This window comes from Condylostylus longicornis, unplaced genomic scaffold, assembly GCF_029603195.1.
Source record: "Condylostylus longicornis isolate FDR11 unplaced genomic scaffold, ASM2960319v2 ptg000064l, whole genome shotgun sequence".
Classification (NCBI taxonomy): domain Eukaryota; kingdom Metazoa; phylum Arthropoda; class Insecta; order Diptera; family Dolichopodidae; genus Condylostylus; species Condylostylus longicornis.
This window is the reverse complement of record NW_026578032.1, coordinates 711,445-726,205: the sequence shown is the minus strand read 5'-3', so window position 1 is coordinate 726,205 and position 14,761 is coordinate 711,445. Positions and strand designations below refer to the sequence as shown.

Sequence of the window (14,761 nt, the reverse complement as noted above, 5' to 3'; positions counted from 1 at the left end):
TTATTAAACAGCAATGAACTACATCTATGAGGCATATTGTATAACAGAATATGTTAGAATTAGGGATTGACATACACATATTTTTTAAATAATGTAATCAAGTTTAGATTTAAAATTTCATTGAAACTAAAAAATACACGTGCAAATTTTGAAAATTAAAATTATTTTTGATATTTCTATATAAAAGTGATCAAACAATCTAAATAAAACTTTTTGATTAAGTATAAAAATTTTTTTTTTCTTAAAAACTATAAAAAATTTTAAAAAATTATTATTATAAAGGTTCATGTAAGTTCATATTCAATACATAGCTGTATAATATTCTTGGGAGACCTTATTTTGCCATATGTCATAAATAAATTAAAATTTTTAATGAATTTCACTTTAGTAAAGATAAACATAATTTACACTTAATCTGTTATACACGTATACACATATAACAGATATACTTATATATTGTATATACAAAATGACCATTTATATTTTTATGTCCGTTTAACCTTGAAAATTAATTTTAGTTTGTCCATCACTAAATCTAAAAGTAAATTTAAGAATCATTTTTAATATGAAAAATTTTCTCCCCTTTATTCCTATTTTTCTTTCTTCTTTTATTTTTCTGTTTGCGGTTACCTTGAAAACTACTTTTCTCATTTTTTTTTTTTTTGATTTGTTATTCTTTCGTATAATACATAATATCTACACTGTATGTATGTGTGTATAAATTTTAAATATAACACGGTAAAAAAAATATACAAATCTATTTGTACAAGAAAAAAGTACAGCGAAAATGTTTCTTCGGACGAATAGACAAAGAGAGAAGAGAAACCCGAAAATAAAATAAACAAAAGGAAACAAAGAAAAACTGAAAAAACGAATGAGAATAAGAGAAAAAATTTATGAAAAGTTAATCACAAATAGTGCACATGTTAAAAACGGGACCATTTTTTTCCGTTTGCTTTTTGTTTGTGGATTTTAAGGAAAATTCTCATGATTAAACAGTTTTTGTGTTAAAATTTTTCGAAATAAATATTCTCAAACTTTTCAAAAATTTGAGATTATGAATTCTACGTATACAAGTGAAAGTTTTCTTATGTTTGGACACATGACCTTCATTATCTTTTTCCATTATTTAAAATTAGGATTTTGGATTGAAGCTACCTAAACCAGTGCAACCATTCATTTAAAACTTTCAAGATTTAATTTGTATTTCCGCTATCTGCAGACTTCCTTTGCAGAATACCAGAGTACAATAGCAGACCATCTTTGCAGAAAAGAAAAAATTTCCAAAAGTTTGGTTATGAGCTTTATTTGTTTTTCATTTATCGTATGATCGGACGGACGGACAACGCAGCATTTCTCGCTCAAGAAGAATATTTATCCATGTTCATTGAACTCCCTCAAGTGTTTAGACAACTTCTTCAAGTGATTAAAAAACTTAATACCAAAGTTAATATACGCTTCAATAAGGTGTGAGGAATAAAAAGTGAGCCCTAATATAAATTAATTTTCATAAAATTGCAAGACAAAAAGTAGGAGATGGATTATGTTGTAAAAATTTGAATGACACTATTGTAGAGCCTAAAAATTGAAGTCGACATTTCCAGATAAAACTTAATATAGAGGAATTTACTAAAATCTCATTGAATAAATTGCAATAATATATTTTTGGTCCAATAATTTCGTATACGATTTAACATTAACTGTAGTTGTTTTATTATATTTATGCTAGAAATTTAAAAAAATTATAGTAATATTACGGTAATTTAAGTAACAAGAATAGTTTTCCAAAATTAGACCATTCATGAGAGGATTTAATTAAAAACTAAATCAAATATTTAAATTTTATTCCAGAATTTGCTCAAACCAAAAATATTTTGAAAACTACTCAATAAACAAAATACTTATATATTATGTTTATTATACCACCCTCTCTGTATGATATTTAAAATATTCCCTATAAACCGAAATTATCAATACAAAGAAATAATTCTAATTTTCCTGTCAATTATTAAATAAATTAGAACTAAAACAAAATAATTTCATTTTTTAATTAATGTGGCGCTTCTATATAGATAATTGAAATTTTTAAGTTAATGAAATAATTTTCCAGAACTTTGAAAAATTAAAATTTATAAACCTTTTACAAATTTATGTGCTCTATATTTCAATATAAATAATATAAACTTTAAAAATTTCAAAAAAAAAAAATTGAATATATAGGTAAACTATTGGAAAAAATTTGTTTTATCTATATGTGAGGAGATTCACAATTATACATCTATGTATATGTGTGTGTATATGCATGTACGTTATTATTTTATTGTCTTAATGAACTATATATTTCAGTGATGCCATCTACAGTTTATTAACCTGAAGGGCATTATAGAATTTTATAGAAATAAAATATAAACGTAATTTTAAAAGTGAAAATTGGAAATTTTCCCAAAAAATTTTGACGTAAATTCAAGAATTAAAATATTACCAAAAAAAAAAATAAGAATTTTTTTTTCTGATAAATTGTAGTGTATAAAATGAAAATAAACATAATTAAATAAAGCTTATAATTAAATTACAAAATACAGAATTAATAAATTTCTCTTATTATTTATCATTGTGAATTTGTCTGTTTTTTTTTCTAAATATAAATATTAAAATAATAAAAAATATCAAATAATAATTGTTGTAACATATAAACAAAGTGAAATCTAAAAATTTTATGAAAAATAAACAAGGGTATACAAGGATATTATTAATAAGTAAACAATAAATTCCACGAAAATTATGAAAATTACACTGATTTTTGTAATTAAGTTTATATATGCATTTAATCAATTCTAGGAATTTCGATATGCTTATTTCGATAATCTTATACCTAAATCATATATGCGGTTAGTATTAATTGTATTCTAACATTTTTACAATAACATATACAAAATATAAATATTTTACGATTAATTCAATAAATTTATTAATTTACGATATAAATAGAAAAAAATATTTGTTCCAAGTATTAGATAAACAATTTTTCAAAAATTATAAATTTAAAAAATTTTTATGGTTAATTAGCTGTATACTCTTGGTAAAGTACAATTAATTTTTCTTCATTGTTATAATAAATTTAAGCTTAGAAACTATCATTGTTTAATGCTTTTTGAAACAGTGAGGAACTATTATTGTTATAGATTTTAGATCGTCTGTACATTTTAAAGCACAATTAAATTATTCAAAATTAGAATATGAATTGTATAGCAATCAATTAATTAAAATAATTGAATCAATTAAATCTAATAATTTAATTACGGAATTCAGTGAATATATAATAACTTATAAAAATAAAAAATGTTAGTTCTTAACTGAATTATAAGAATTAATCAAAACAATAAATTTTACTATATTTTAATAGTAATTTTACTACACATATTATTCAACGATAATACTATTACTCGTATTTACTAAAACAATTTTCAATTAAATTTTTAAAGATAATTTTTTTTAATTTAAAATCGCCACCACTGATAAATTATATTTTATACGTATACATTTTAAAAACGCGAAAACATAAAAACTTCAAAAAAACCATATGGAATAAAATTTTAATATAAAATCAAAATTGAATAATATTTTGTAAATGAAATAATAGAGAATAAATTTTTTGTTGTTTCGAATTGAATAAAATACTTGAAAATATAAAATATAATATAAATGAAATTGTGTAAGCATTCTAAAAATATTATAATTGTGTATATATGTGTGTACACATGTATGTATACGCATATTATGAAAATAAACCAAAAGACACTCATATATGAGTTGATAATGTTTCTTCAAAAGATCTCATTTTGTATATATATGTATACCATATTATTATAAGAAATGTATGTATAATACAACAAATTATTATTAGGTCACAAACTAAATTTTCTAAAAATAATTTTATTTAATTTGCTAAAAAAAAAATTTTATGTTTTTTTTTGTTTTTTGAAATTTGTTTTTGAAAATTGTTTGATTTTTTTAAAATATACATTCTATGCGACAACATAGTTGATATATATATACAATATAAAAATTATTATACACCAATAACACACACATATACTAATAGGCGGTTGGGCGCTATTCGGCACAAATTTTTTTTTTGAAATAATATAAATTTTAATTAATATGCATGTATGTATATACACATAAATATTAAGTTTTTATGTATATATAGAAATTTTACATACGGTTCTTTTTCAAAATTCTTGAATTTTTCGATAAATAGGTGCTCAATATATAGTATATGCTTAATATATTTCGTACATACTCAATATATCGTATTTATGCTTTGCGTTAAATGTACATATATGTTATATACAGGCTTAAAATTTTTAAATACATAAGTATATTAATAATAAAATTGTAAAATTATGTTGTGGACGATAAAAGCAGGAAATTATTGCACTTGAAAAATATATATATATATGTACATATACTCAACTTGTATACGTAATATTTTAATATTAAACATGGCATCATCATTCGTTTTTAAAAATATATATCAGGTCAATGAATATTATAATATTAAAATTGGTTGATTAATTATCAAAAAAAAAAACAAAAATTTGAAATAAAAATTTAAATATTCAAATATTTTTGTACAAAAAAAAATAATAATAACAATGTAGGTACATGAATAACTAATTATAATGTACTTATTATTTAAATAAATTTAAAAAAAAAACATGAAGAACAATTAATGTTAAAAAATTAATATTAGTGTATATGATGCCTTCCATTTTTATTATCGAATGAGTCAATATTTATTTTTAAAAAATTTTACAAAATTTATGTTTTATATTTTAAACAGAAACAAAATTAAAGAAAATATGAAGAATTCATTATAATTTTGGTATATGTATTTTTGATTATCGAAAACACTTAAATATCAATTAAAACATATAAGTTCCTTATGCTTTGATAATTTTATCATTAATTATACAATTTCGAAATTCCATTTAATACAAAATTTAGTGGTGAATATTTAACAATAAGTGATTGTGAATTATAATAATTGATATTCGATTGTGAATTCGAATCACTTAAAGAATCCACGAAAAGTGCATTGAAAATTAAATCTTCACCGTTCCAACTTATGATGATTGTTTAATTTGCCATTTATTAAATTAGATTAAAATAATTACATACAATTTTTTTCAATTCATGGAATACAGTGCGTGAAAAATAAATGACGTTTAATAACTCGTTTTTGAGAGGCGATTTATGAGCATTACATATTTGAATGTGTGTGGTATATGAAGATCTTAAGCTCAATATTTATGTTACATATAGTTTGAACTAAATAAATTTGGAAAAAGAAAAATTTTTAGTTTTTCTGTATTTTCTCTGGAAAAAATGCTGTTACTCGAGAAAATTGAATCCAATATGCATTTCTGAAAAACATGTAAAACCAAGTAATGTGCTATTCTTTTTAGAAAATTATATTATTCTTTAAATGTAAGTTATAAGAAAAAAAACTTATGTATTTTAAAATTTTCTTAAAACACCTGTAGCTCGGAAATGATTTCGATTTTGCATTATGCTCCAAATAAAAATTTTACTCAATTTTCGACCGTCTATCCCATTGTATGTGGCTGCTATAATTAAATCATTAAATTGTATGTATGTATGTATGCTCCTTACTACTTTATATTCAACTTTGATTCTTTAAAATTAAATATCATAATAATTATAAAAGTATTTATAAAATAACTACCTTCAGTGAAACCATAAAGATTATAATTTGATACGATATTTTTTAGCTTAGAATTTGATACGATATAAGAGTACTCAGAAAAAATAAGAGAATAACATAGGTGCTAATCAGAAATATAAGAGAAATCTTCTTTATAAAAATTATACTCTAACTATGTGAAAATTACTATAAAAGTAAGTGAGAAAAATATTAATATTTCACTCGCATTCTCCAAAAATTAGAAAAATTATATTTGAATGAGAGAAGTGTATAGTTTGCATTTTTCAATATTTTGTATGACGTTTTATTTTGTATGGTTTTTTTTATCATATTATTCATATATTATAACAAAACTAATATTTCACCAAAATAGAGAATAGTAACAAAATTAGATATATGTATATATATAATATTAAAATGTTAATTGAATTGTCCAATATACAATATTGTTAAGCGTGCATTATTATAAACTGCAGTATGTTATTATGAATTTATTCGATAATACAATAAACGATATATAGGGTGTAAAAGTTAAAAAGATAAATTAAATACCAACTTATTTGCCTGTGGTGAATTAAATTAAAACAGAAATTCTATATTAATATTAGTATACATATAAAAATATGAAAACTGTACGTTTTAAATATTGAATATCTTATTGTTGTAAACATAGGTATATATATTTATTCGACTCAATAATGCAAAGCCCTTAAATATGAACATTATGTAAAATATTAGCATAAAATTATGTACAATTCAATTTTTCTAGAACTTCTTAAGTTTTTTATTTGTATATTTAAGTCTAGAATGTTGTAAGAACAAAAAGAACATGTCATTATTATTATTATTACATTAAATTACAATTTATTTTAAAAACAATTTTCATTTTTAGAAGAACAAACTGGTATACATACTCTTATTTACTATATACTATGAGTACTTGAGACCTTTAATAATTCTTTATTAAAAATGCTTATGATTTGTGTACTGAACTGAATATTTTGTATGTACGTACTAATATAATGACATATATAATTGAATTTAAGTTTGAAATTTTCACAAAAAATTTTTTTTAAGAAATAATACAACTCGTATGTGTATGTAATAAGTATATGTTAATTTAGTTGAATTTCTTTAACAAAAATATTTAAGGTGTGTGATAGTTTATAGTATAAATAAATTATATTACAACATTTTAATTGAGAAATTAATTAAGTTTGTATTGAATATTGTAAATTTTTTAAATAGCACCTAATTATAATATTTACATTTTAATTTTTAATTGAATCGTATTGATCACGTATATTGGATGTTAATTAAATTTATAAGAAGTTTTGATTGAATTTAATTTAGGAATGATTACAAAACATATTAAAAAACAACCATTAGAATGTAATACAAACCGAATTGGGGGGAGGGGAGGGGGGGGGGGGGAGCCTTGTTTTTGTTTTTTTTAAATATATTATTTAATTCTTCATTTATATTTAAATTACAATATTAGGGCGTATATTTTTTTTTTGAAAAAAAATCTACTTTTGAGCAACATTTAATAAATTTGAATATTGAAACTAATACTTATAGGTTGGTAATACTTACATTTACATGTTAAGATAAAAGAGTAAGTATAAGTATGTAGGTAAATCACCTTCAAAAGCACGTTTTCATATAATTGAATTTTAAAAAAATATTTACTTATTTATAAATTTAATTAGTATAAGAGTATAGAATTTTCAAAATATTATGCATTTAAGTACGTGATTTTTACATATAATTAATAGCTATATTATGTTGAACTGATACGAAAATCTTTACTATATATAACTATTGTAGAGTTGCATATAATATACATTGTTATTTATTAAGTTTTACTTAGTTAAATTGTAGATTAATTGTATTTACTAAGCTTTAGTTTAATGTTAATTGTATGGATATTTTGTTAAAGAACAAAATCTTAGAAAAACAAAAATACTTTGTTTTTCATTGAGGACAGGTGAAACTTATAGTGTTGTATATGCATATGTTTTATATTTATATATGTATACATGTATATCTACAGTGTTTTCATTTCATTGTACAATTAATATATATTATTGAGCAAAACAATAAAGACGATCAAATACCAAATTGAAATGAGAAATTACAAGAGCTAGAGGTAATTTTAACAGAGGCAAAATGAAAATTTAAATTAATACAATCTATATAATTATGTTTATCCCAAAAAATCGGAAATTATTTATAAAATATTTATATTACTTATAGTTTGTTCATTTAGGACCCTATGAACCGTGTTATATAGATAAAACAAGTGTGGATGGAACCAAGCATCGGGCTCCATAATACAGTACAGTTGAATCTGATTAACTATCATTATAAAATTAACATATTAATTTTTAATGCAAAAACTCAAATTTCATAATATTCAGAATTTTTATTAACATTATTGTTAATTATTTAGTTAACAAATTAAAAAATCTATTTAGGAGAACCATTATCAAAAATCAAAATTAAAAAAAAAATTAACATTGGTGTTATGTTAATAGTCAACAATCTACATTAATCAAAATTTAATTATAATACGTCGAATAACAAAATATACATATATAAAAATTTTCTGTTCCAACAATTCAAAATTATAGTTATGTACGAGTAGTATGCACGCAGACCACTCTTTTAGAATTACTCGTTTGAGCACTCATTAATAACAAAATCTGTGAATAAATTAAAATTAAAGTGTTAAACATAATTTTAATTAATTTTCTTTTATATAAAAATTTTTTTTTTTTTAAATAAATGCATTTATTCTAAGATAAAATATAAGTTGTTAAAGGTTAAACACCATATTGAAGCACCCACGTGAACAAAAATTTTGTCTCAATGAATTTTTATTTTGTCTTTGTTTGTGTTGAAATATAAAAAGTAATATTATTGTTTTTTAAAACTATTCACTAAATTATAAAAAAAAATAATTTAATCGCTCACACTAAATTATATATGTACACATAATACACACATATGTACGTACATACATGTGGATATACGCAACATGTGTTTAACAGTATGATTATTAAAAAAATATTAATTAATTTTTGTAAATTTATTCTAATTACCAAATAAGGTGTGTGTACAATGTAAAAAAAAAAAAATTTTTTTTCAAGGTAAAAAAATAATTTTATGTATTTTTGCTCAAAACGGGATAAAGAAAGTTTTATTTTATATTTGCTACGGAAATTTAAATTAAAGTTTTTACAAAAAGAAAATGCAAGTTTTTTTTTTTTGATACAGAGGCGAAATTTAAATGAATCACATTAAGAACATCAAGATTTAAATAATATATTAGCTACTTATATGGTCAACATATACACTGATATTGAAAATATTTAAATTGTATAATTTATTGTTTTCAAATATAATTCTTAAATTGAAATTTGCAAAGTTCAACGAAAAATTCTTGATCCCATATATAGAACAAAATTATATTAAGTGTATATTCGGATGCTTTGATAAAAAAGAATTACTAATTATAAATAAAAATTAAAGTTAAAAATTTTAAGTTTAAGAAAATTTTGAGAATTCTAAATTTGAAAAGAAGCTCAGCTCTATTATAATACTACTCAGCACAAAACAACTGAAATTGGGATCACAAATGAATTTTGCTTACTTATTTTAATTAAAATGCTAATTACCGTATCCTGGAATGAAAATGTACAAAATAAAATTGAATAATCAAGTTTTTTGAAAATTTGTTGAAACAATTATCGAAAGTAAATATTAATTTTGAAATATTTAGTAAATTTTGAACTATAAGTACTGTAAAATGTTCGAGTATAATCAAAATATATTTATTCAAAGTAAACCTTTCGGCAATTTGACTATATTATTATTGACTATTAAATTTCTTGAATTCAGATTTGTCTTCAGCTTATTATTAACTTAACATTTAGTATTTCATATAGATATCGTATATCATATATATAATTGCAAATTAAACTGAAAAGTCCTGAAAACACCGGACACGTATAGTGCGCACATTTGCATTTATTTGATTATTTAGACCTATCAAACGAATTATTAATTAATTTGCTTATCATTATTGAACTCATTGTCAAATTGCAAATAAAATATAATTTTTCAAAAATTACAGTCATGTACTTGCAGTTTAGTCAGAAAATCAGTTTAAAGCTTCTAAAGAGTAATTTTTTTTTACTATTATTTTCCAAAATATTGAACAATCTCCCAACAATCTCCTACATTTGCATAAGTACAATTATAATCAAAATGTTTGTACCATATGCTTCCTTTTATGATATAATTAATAAAAATTAAAAGGAAAACCAATTAATGTTGCGAAAATCTGATTATAAAATATTTTGAAGAAAAAACTTAAAAGCATTGCTCTAGATCTATAGAAAAACATAACAGAAAAAACAAAAAATTAAATTAAATATAATGATTCTATTACTCTCGTACCAGAAACATATAAAATTTTAACTCAAAATCTAAATGAGTACAGTCATTAATTTATTTCTACACAAAATGTATAGAAAATATAAACGTGCATATTTTGTAGACTTTTAACATTTTCGATTATGACTAACCTACATACTTATGTATATATGTATATATAAAAATTAAAAATGATTCACATTGTAAATTAATATTTTCCTTATTTGTTAAACTGGAGTATACCTATAATATACCATAAAATTTATGATCTTTAATTATATGGAGCTCATCTTCAGACTATGGTGAATACAAATTTACATATACACCATATAGTCTACTACTACTCTATACGATATATATATAAAAATATTTTATTGTTATTTATAGTGAATTAAATGGTTTTCGATTACGATTTTGAAGTGTTTTAAATGATTTTGAATTGTATGCATATTGCGTATACTTAAAATTATAATAATAACAAAAAATAAAAGGAAAAATATGATAACAATAGTGTGGGCAATGCACTAATTAGGATATATATGCAATATTTACAAACATATCTGTTATATTATATGGAAATTGGATTCTACATTTGTATACTCTAATAATGTTGAATATATTGTGCGTGAATCCGGCATATTGACTTTTAAAAATATGTTATACTAAAACAATTTAATTCAAAATGACTCTTCACACTTTAAATGCATCAGTTTTAAAAGACTGATTCAATTAAATTTGTAATCATACTTATTTAATAATTACTTTCAAAAGTAAGACTCTGAGAATAGGAGGGTTATAAAATTAATGAACTGAAAATTAATTTTAAATTAATAAAATATTCAAATACACGTGCTAGTTGTAAGTATAAAGGGAGGAAATTCGTCATAACCGGAAAATTTATATAAAAACAAAATATGTAGTATATATAAAATTAGTGGCGCTTAAATAGGTTCTATATAAAGAGGAAATACAAAAATTTTTGTTGTAATAATAAAATTCAATAATCCAAGAGTCTTTAATAAAATTATTGCAATTTCTGAAATTATAAAACAAATAATTTACTACATAGCACAACTTAATCATTTTGTTCAATTGGTACGTACAATATATATATATATACTAATCTGTTATATAAAATATTCTTATATAATATATGTAATACATTAAACATGTGCATAAATTGTATGAAATAAGAAAAATAAGAAAAAAAAAGCTATAAATACGAATTTCGCCAAATATTTTTAAGTTGTTAGTATTTTTGGTTTTCGTTTTTTTTTTGACAGTAAAATATCATATTTCAAGTATAGGCCTCATGTTTTATGCTTTATGTTAAATGTCGGATCATAGTATATACTTACTCTGTAATATTTGCCAATTTATTAAACATTTTTTTATGGAAAAATAACAAAAAAAATAATTATAACATTTTCTAAAAATATATAGACACAAAATATTCACCGGAAATATGAATTCTATATTGAAATAGAAAAAATGGATATATAGTTTGCATTATGATTTATCAAATAAGAATTTTTATACCTAATTATTACTCATTTTTAAATACATGTGCTAAAATACACACATGTACCCATATATTTTAGTATACAAAATTTTAAATTTCATTATTGATTTTTTTATATTTGCAAATTAATTAAATTATTATTTATTTTCAGAATTAAATTTACTAAATGCAAGTAATAGAAGTACCATTATAATGTACAGTGCTTTCCGAAATTTTTAAAACTTACCCGAGGGTTGATATACATAAAGACTTTAAGTATATATGTGATTACATTTTTAATTTCCCAGATAAATTAATTGATAATTTTATATTTTAGTGGATCGGATATAGAATTTATTAGAGATGCAATATGTTATACACACACTGTTATATACACACTCTGTTAAACATAACACGTTTTATATTTTATCTTAAATATCCTGCGGCTGTGATATAAAATAAAATTAGTATGCTGAGTGAAATAAATTCAAACTATAATATTAAAGGAGAATTATTAAACTATATGATGACTTAACATGAAATCTACATATATATGTATATATGCTCAAAAGTATATCAGAAGTTATTAGCATTACTGTACACTGCAATAAATATATTGAATAATATTGGCAAGTGACACGCACAAAATACACCTTATACTTAAGTCCGACATTAAGGATATAGTCGTTTTTATATGCATTTTAATCAAACTACTTTTTTTTTACTCAGAAAAAATACATATATACCTGGTGAAAATATTCTAGTATATCCCATTTATTCTACAAATTAATAAGTATATAAATTTAAAATATTCTTCAAAATTCTATACGAATAATTTTATTTGTTTAATCAACTTGTTGCGCTCATTATAACTTTCAAAAATTAATAATAGTTTTCATATTTTTCATGAGCAAAATTCGATATTTATGTTTAATTCTAATTTTCGATAATTAATAAATTAATTAAATAATAAGTAATGTAAGTATTTATTTATTGAAAAAAAAAATAATGTTTTTGTTCTACAAACATAATTGCAATATGAAAACAAAAATGAAATTCTATTAAACTTTTCCATTATTTAAAATAAAATAAAATTTTTTATATTACTATAAACACAAGTATAACAATAATATAACATATATAATTTTAGTATGCAAACATTTTCTGTATATAAAATAAGTAAGAAAAAGTAATTTACTGATTGAGAATGAATTTTTAAAAACAAGTTTATGTTTTTTTTTTTTGGTACATTCTTATTGCAATTTTTAAAAAAATACCAAAAGTGAAAAGAATTTGAAAATAAATTATTGCAATGATCTATATACCGAAAGAAATAAATACCTATGTATGTAATATATACAGAGCCGGATCTATAGAATATAATAGGCAAAGTAAGCATTTGCAATGAGCGCCGGAAAACAGGGGCAACATTGAAAACTTACAAAAAGAAAAAAATAAATCTTAATTTCCAAAAATGTTTTTCTATTTACAGCGAAATTAACTTGATAAGATGTGATGCTGAACAAAAAGCTAAATGTTTAATTCCAGGCTTCAATTCAATGACTAATTTTGCGTTCAGTATGATAAAATTACAAGAAAATTATTTATCATGTGCAATATTTATTGTATCAAAGCTTCAAAAGTGTTGCTGGAGGGAGTGGGAGACGTACTTTTTTAAAAAACCGCTTAAACAGCCTAAGGAACCGGGCCTGAATATGTATATATACTTGTATAATATGCGAAATTTAAAATATATATTCAATATTAACATGTGCTGTAATTTATATACAATATAACGAGTAATAGGTATAAATATAATATAATTATACATATTCACAATATATAATAATATATAGTATATACTTGTGTGTATGTCAGAAAAATTTCATACATTTAGTTACATACTAAAATAACACATACATTTCATACATACATACATAATTTTATTTTTGAAAATGTACAAAAAATGACTTCATCACTACCGAAATATTTTTTTTTTTTTCAAAAATAAAGAAAAAAATAAATAAATTCTAAATTTAAAATTTATAATATTTTAAACACTATACTTATTATACGTAAAATTAAGTTGAAAAAATTTAAAAAAAAAAATAAAAATCATAAATAAATAAATAAAAAAAAAATTTTAATATGTATATTATTAAAAATGAATAAGAAAAATATTTTTCACTTACCAATAATTAGTATTAGAAAAATTCCAAGAAAAATTTCTATTTTATTGTACAATTTCATTTTTACACAAATATTTTTTTTTTTATCTTTTATTATTTTATTACTAAATATTAAATATAATTTTATTTTCTTGCTTTGTTTCTTTTATTAATTTTTATAATTTGTTATTTTTTAAAATTTTCTTGAATTTTTCATAAAAATCATGCAATCAAATTTAATAAATAATATTGATAAATGAACTAAAAAACAAAAGTAAGTGTAAACAAAAGATAAAATAAAATATAAAAAATTTATAAATTCACAAAATTAAAAAAATTTTCATAAAAACTAAATTTATTTTTTAATATTATTACCGTTATAAATTCATTTAAATTCGTTATATTTTACCGTATTTTATACTGTTATATATAAATATTTATTTTATTATTAAAATGCATTTAAATAATTTATTTTGTTTGTTATTTTATATATTTGTATTTAATTAGTATAGTTTTTCTGAAAAAAATATTTTATATTAGTATGTATGATCTGTAAATAATAATAATAAACACAATTATTTGTTTTTTGTATAACAGTTTAGTTTAGAAGAAAAATGTAAAGAAATGACTCAATAAAATAATCCAATATAGGTATATAATAAATAATATTTAAATATAAAAAAAATAAAATTAATAATGAAATAAAAATATTTTAAAAATCATAAATTAAATATTTAATATTAATATAAAAAATTGTTGAAAATAATTATTCGAATAATTCAAATTTCAATTCTTTGTTTTTGACACTCTTTTAATAAGAGTATAATTTAAAAATTTAGTGCTTGCAAATGATCACTAAATTTAATGACTTTTTAATTTCAAATTATTTGAAAAAGAAAATATTTTGCAAACTAAAAA

The 14,761-nt window shown here is 20.8% G+C and overlaps 1 protein-coding gene across 2 annotated transcripts in view; it reads right to left on the bottom strand.

Moving 5' to 3' along the window:
• Window positions 1-14,761, bottom strand: part of LOC129612256 (uncharacterized) — a 44,407-nt gene that overhangs the window by 27,656 nt on the left and 1,990 nt on the right. For both annotated transcript variants that reach the window (XM_055525800.1, XM_055525801.1), the window contains exon 2: window positions 13,868-14,104. In XM_055525800.1, the coding sequence (XP_055381775.1) occupies window positions 13,868-13,925 (58 nt within the window). In that variant the 5' untranslated portion in view covers window positions 13,926-14,104. The remainder of the gene's footprint in view (window positions 1-13,867; window positions 14,105-14,761) is intronic.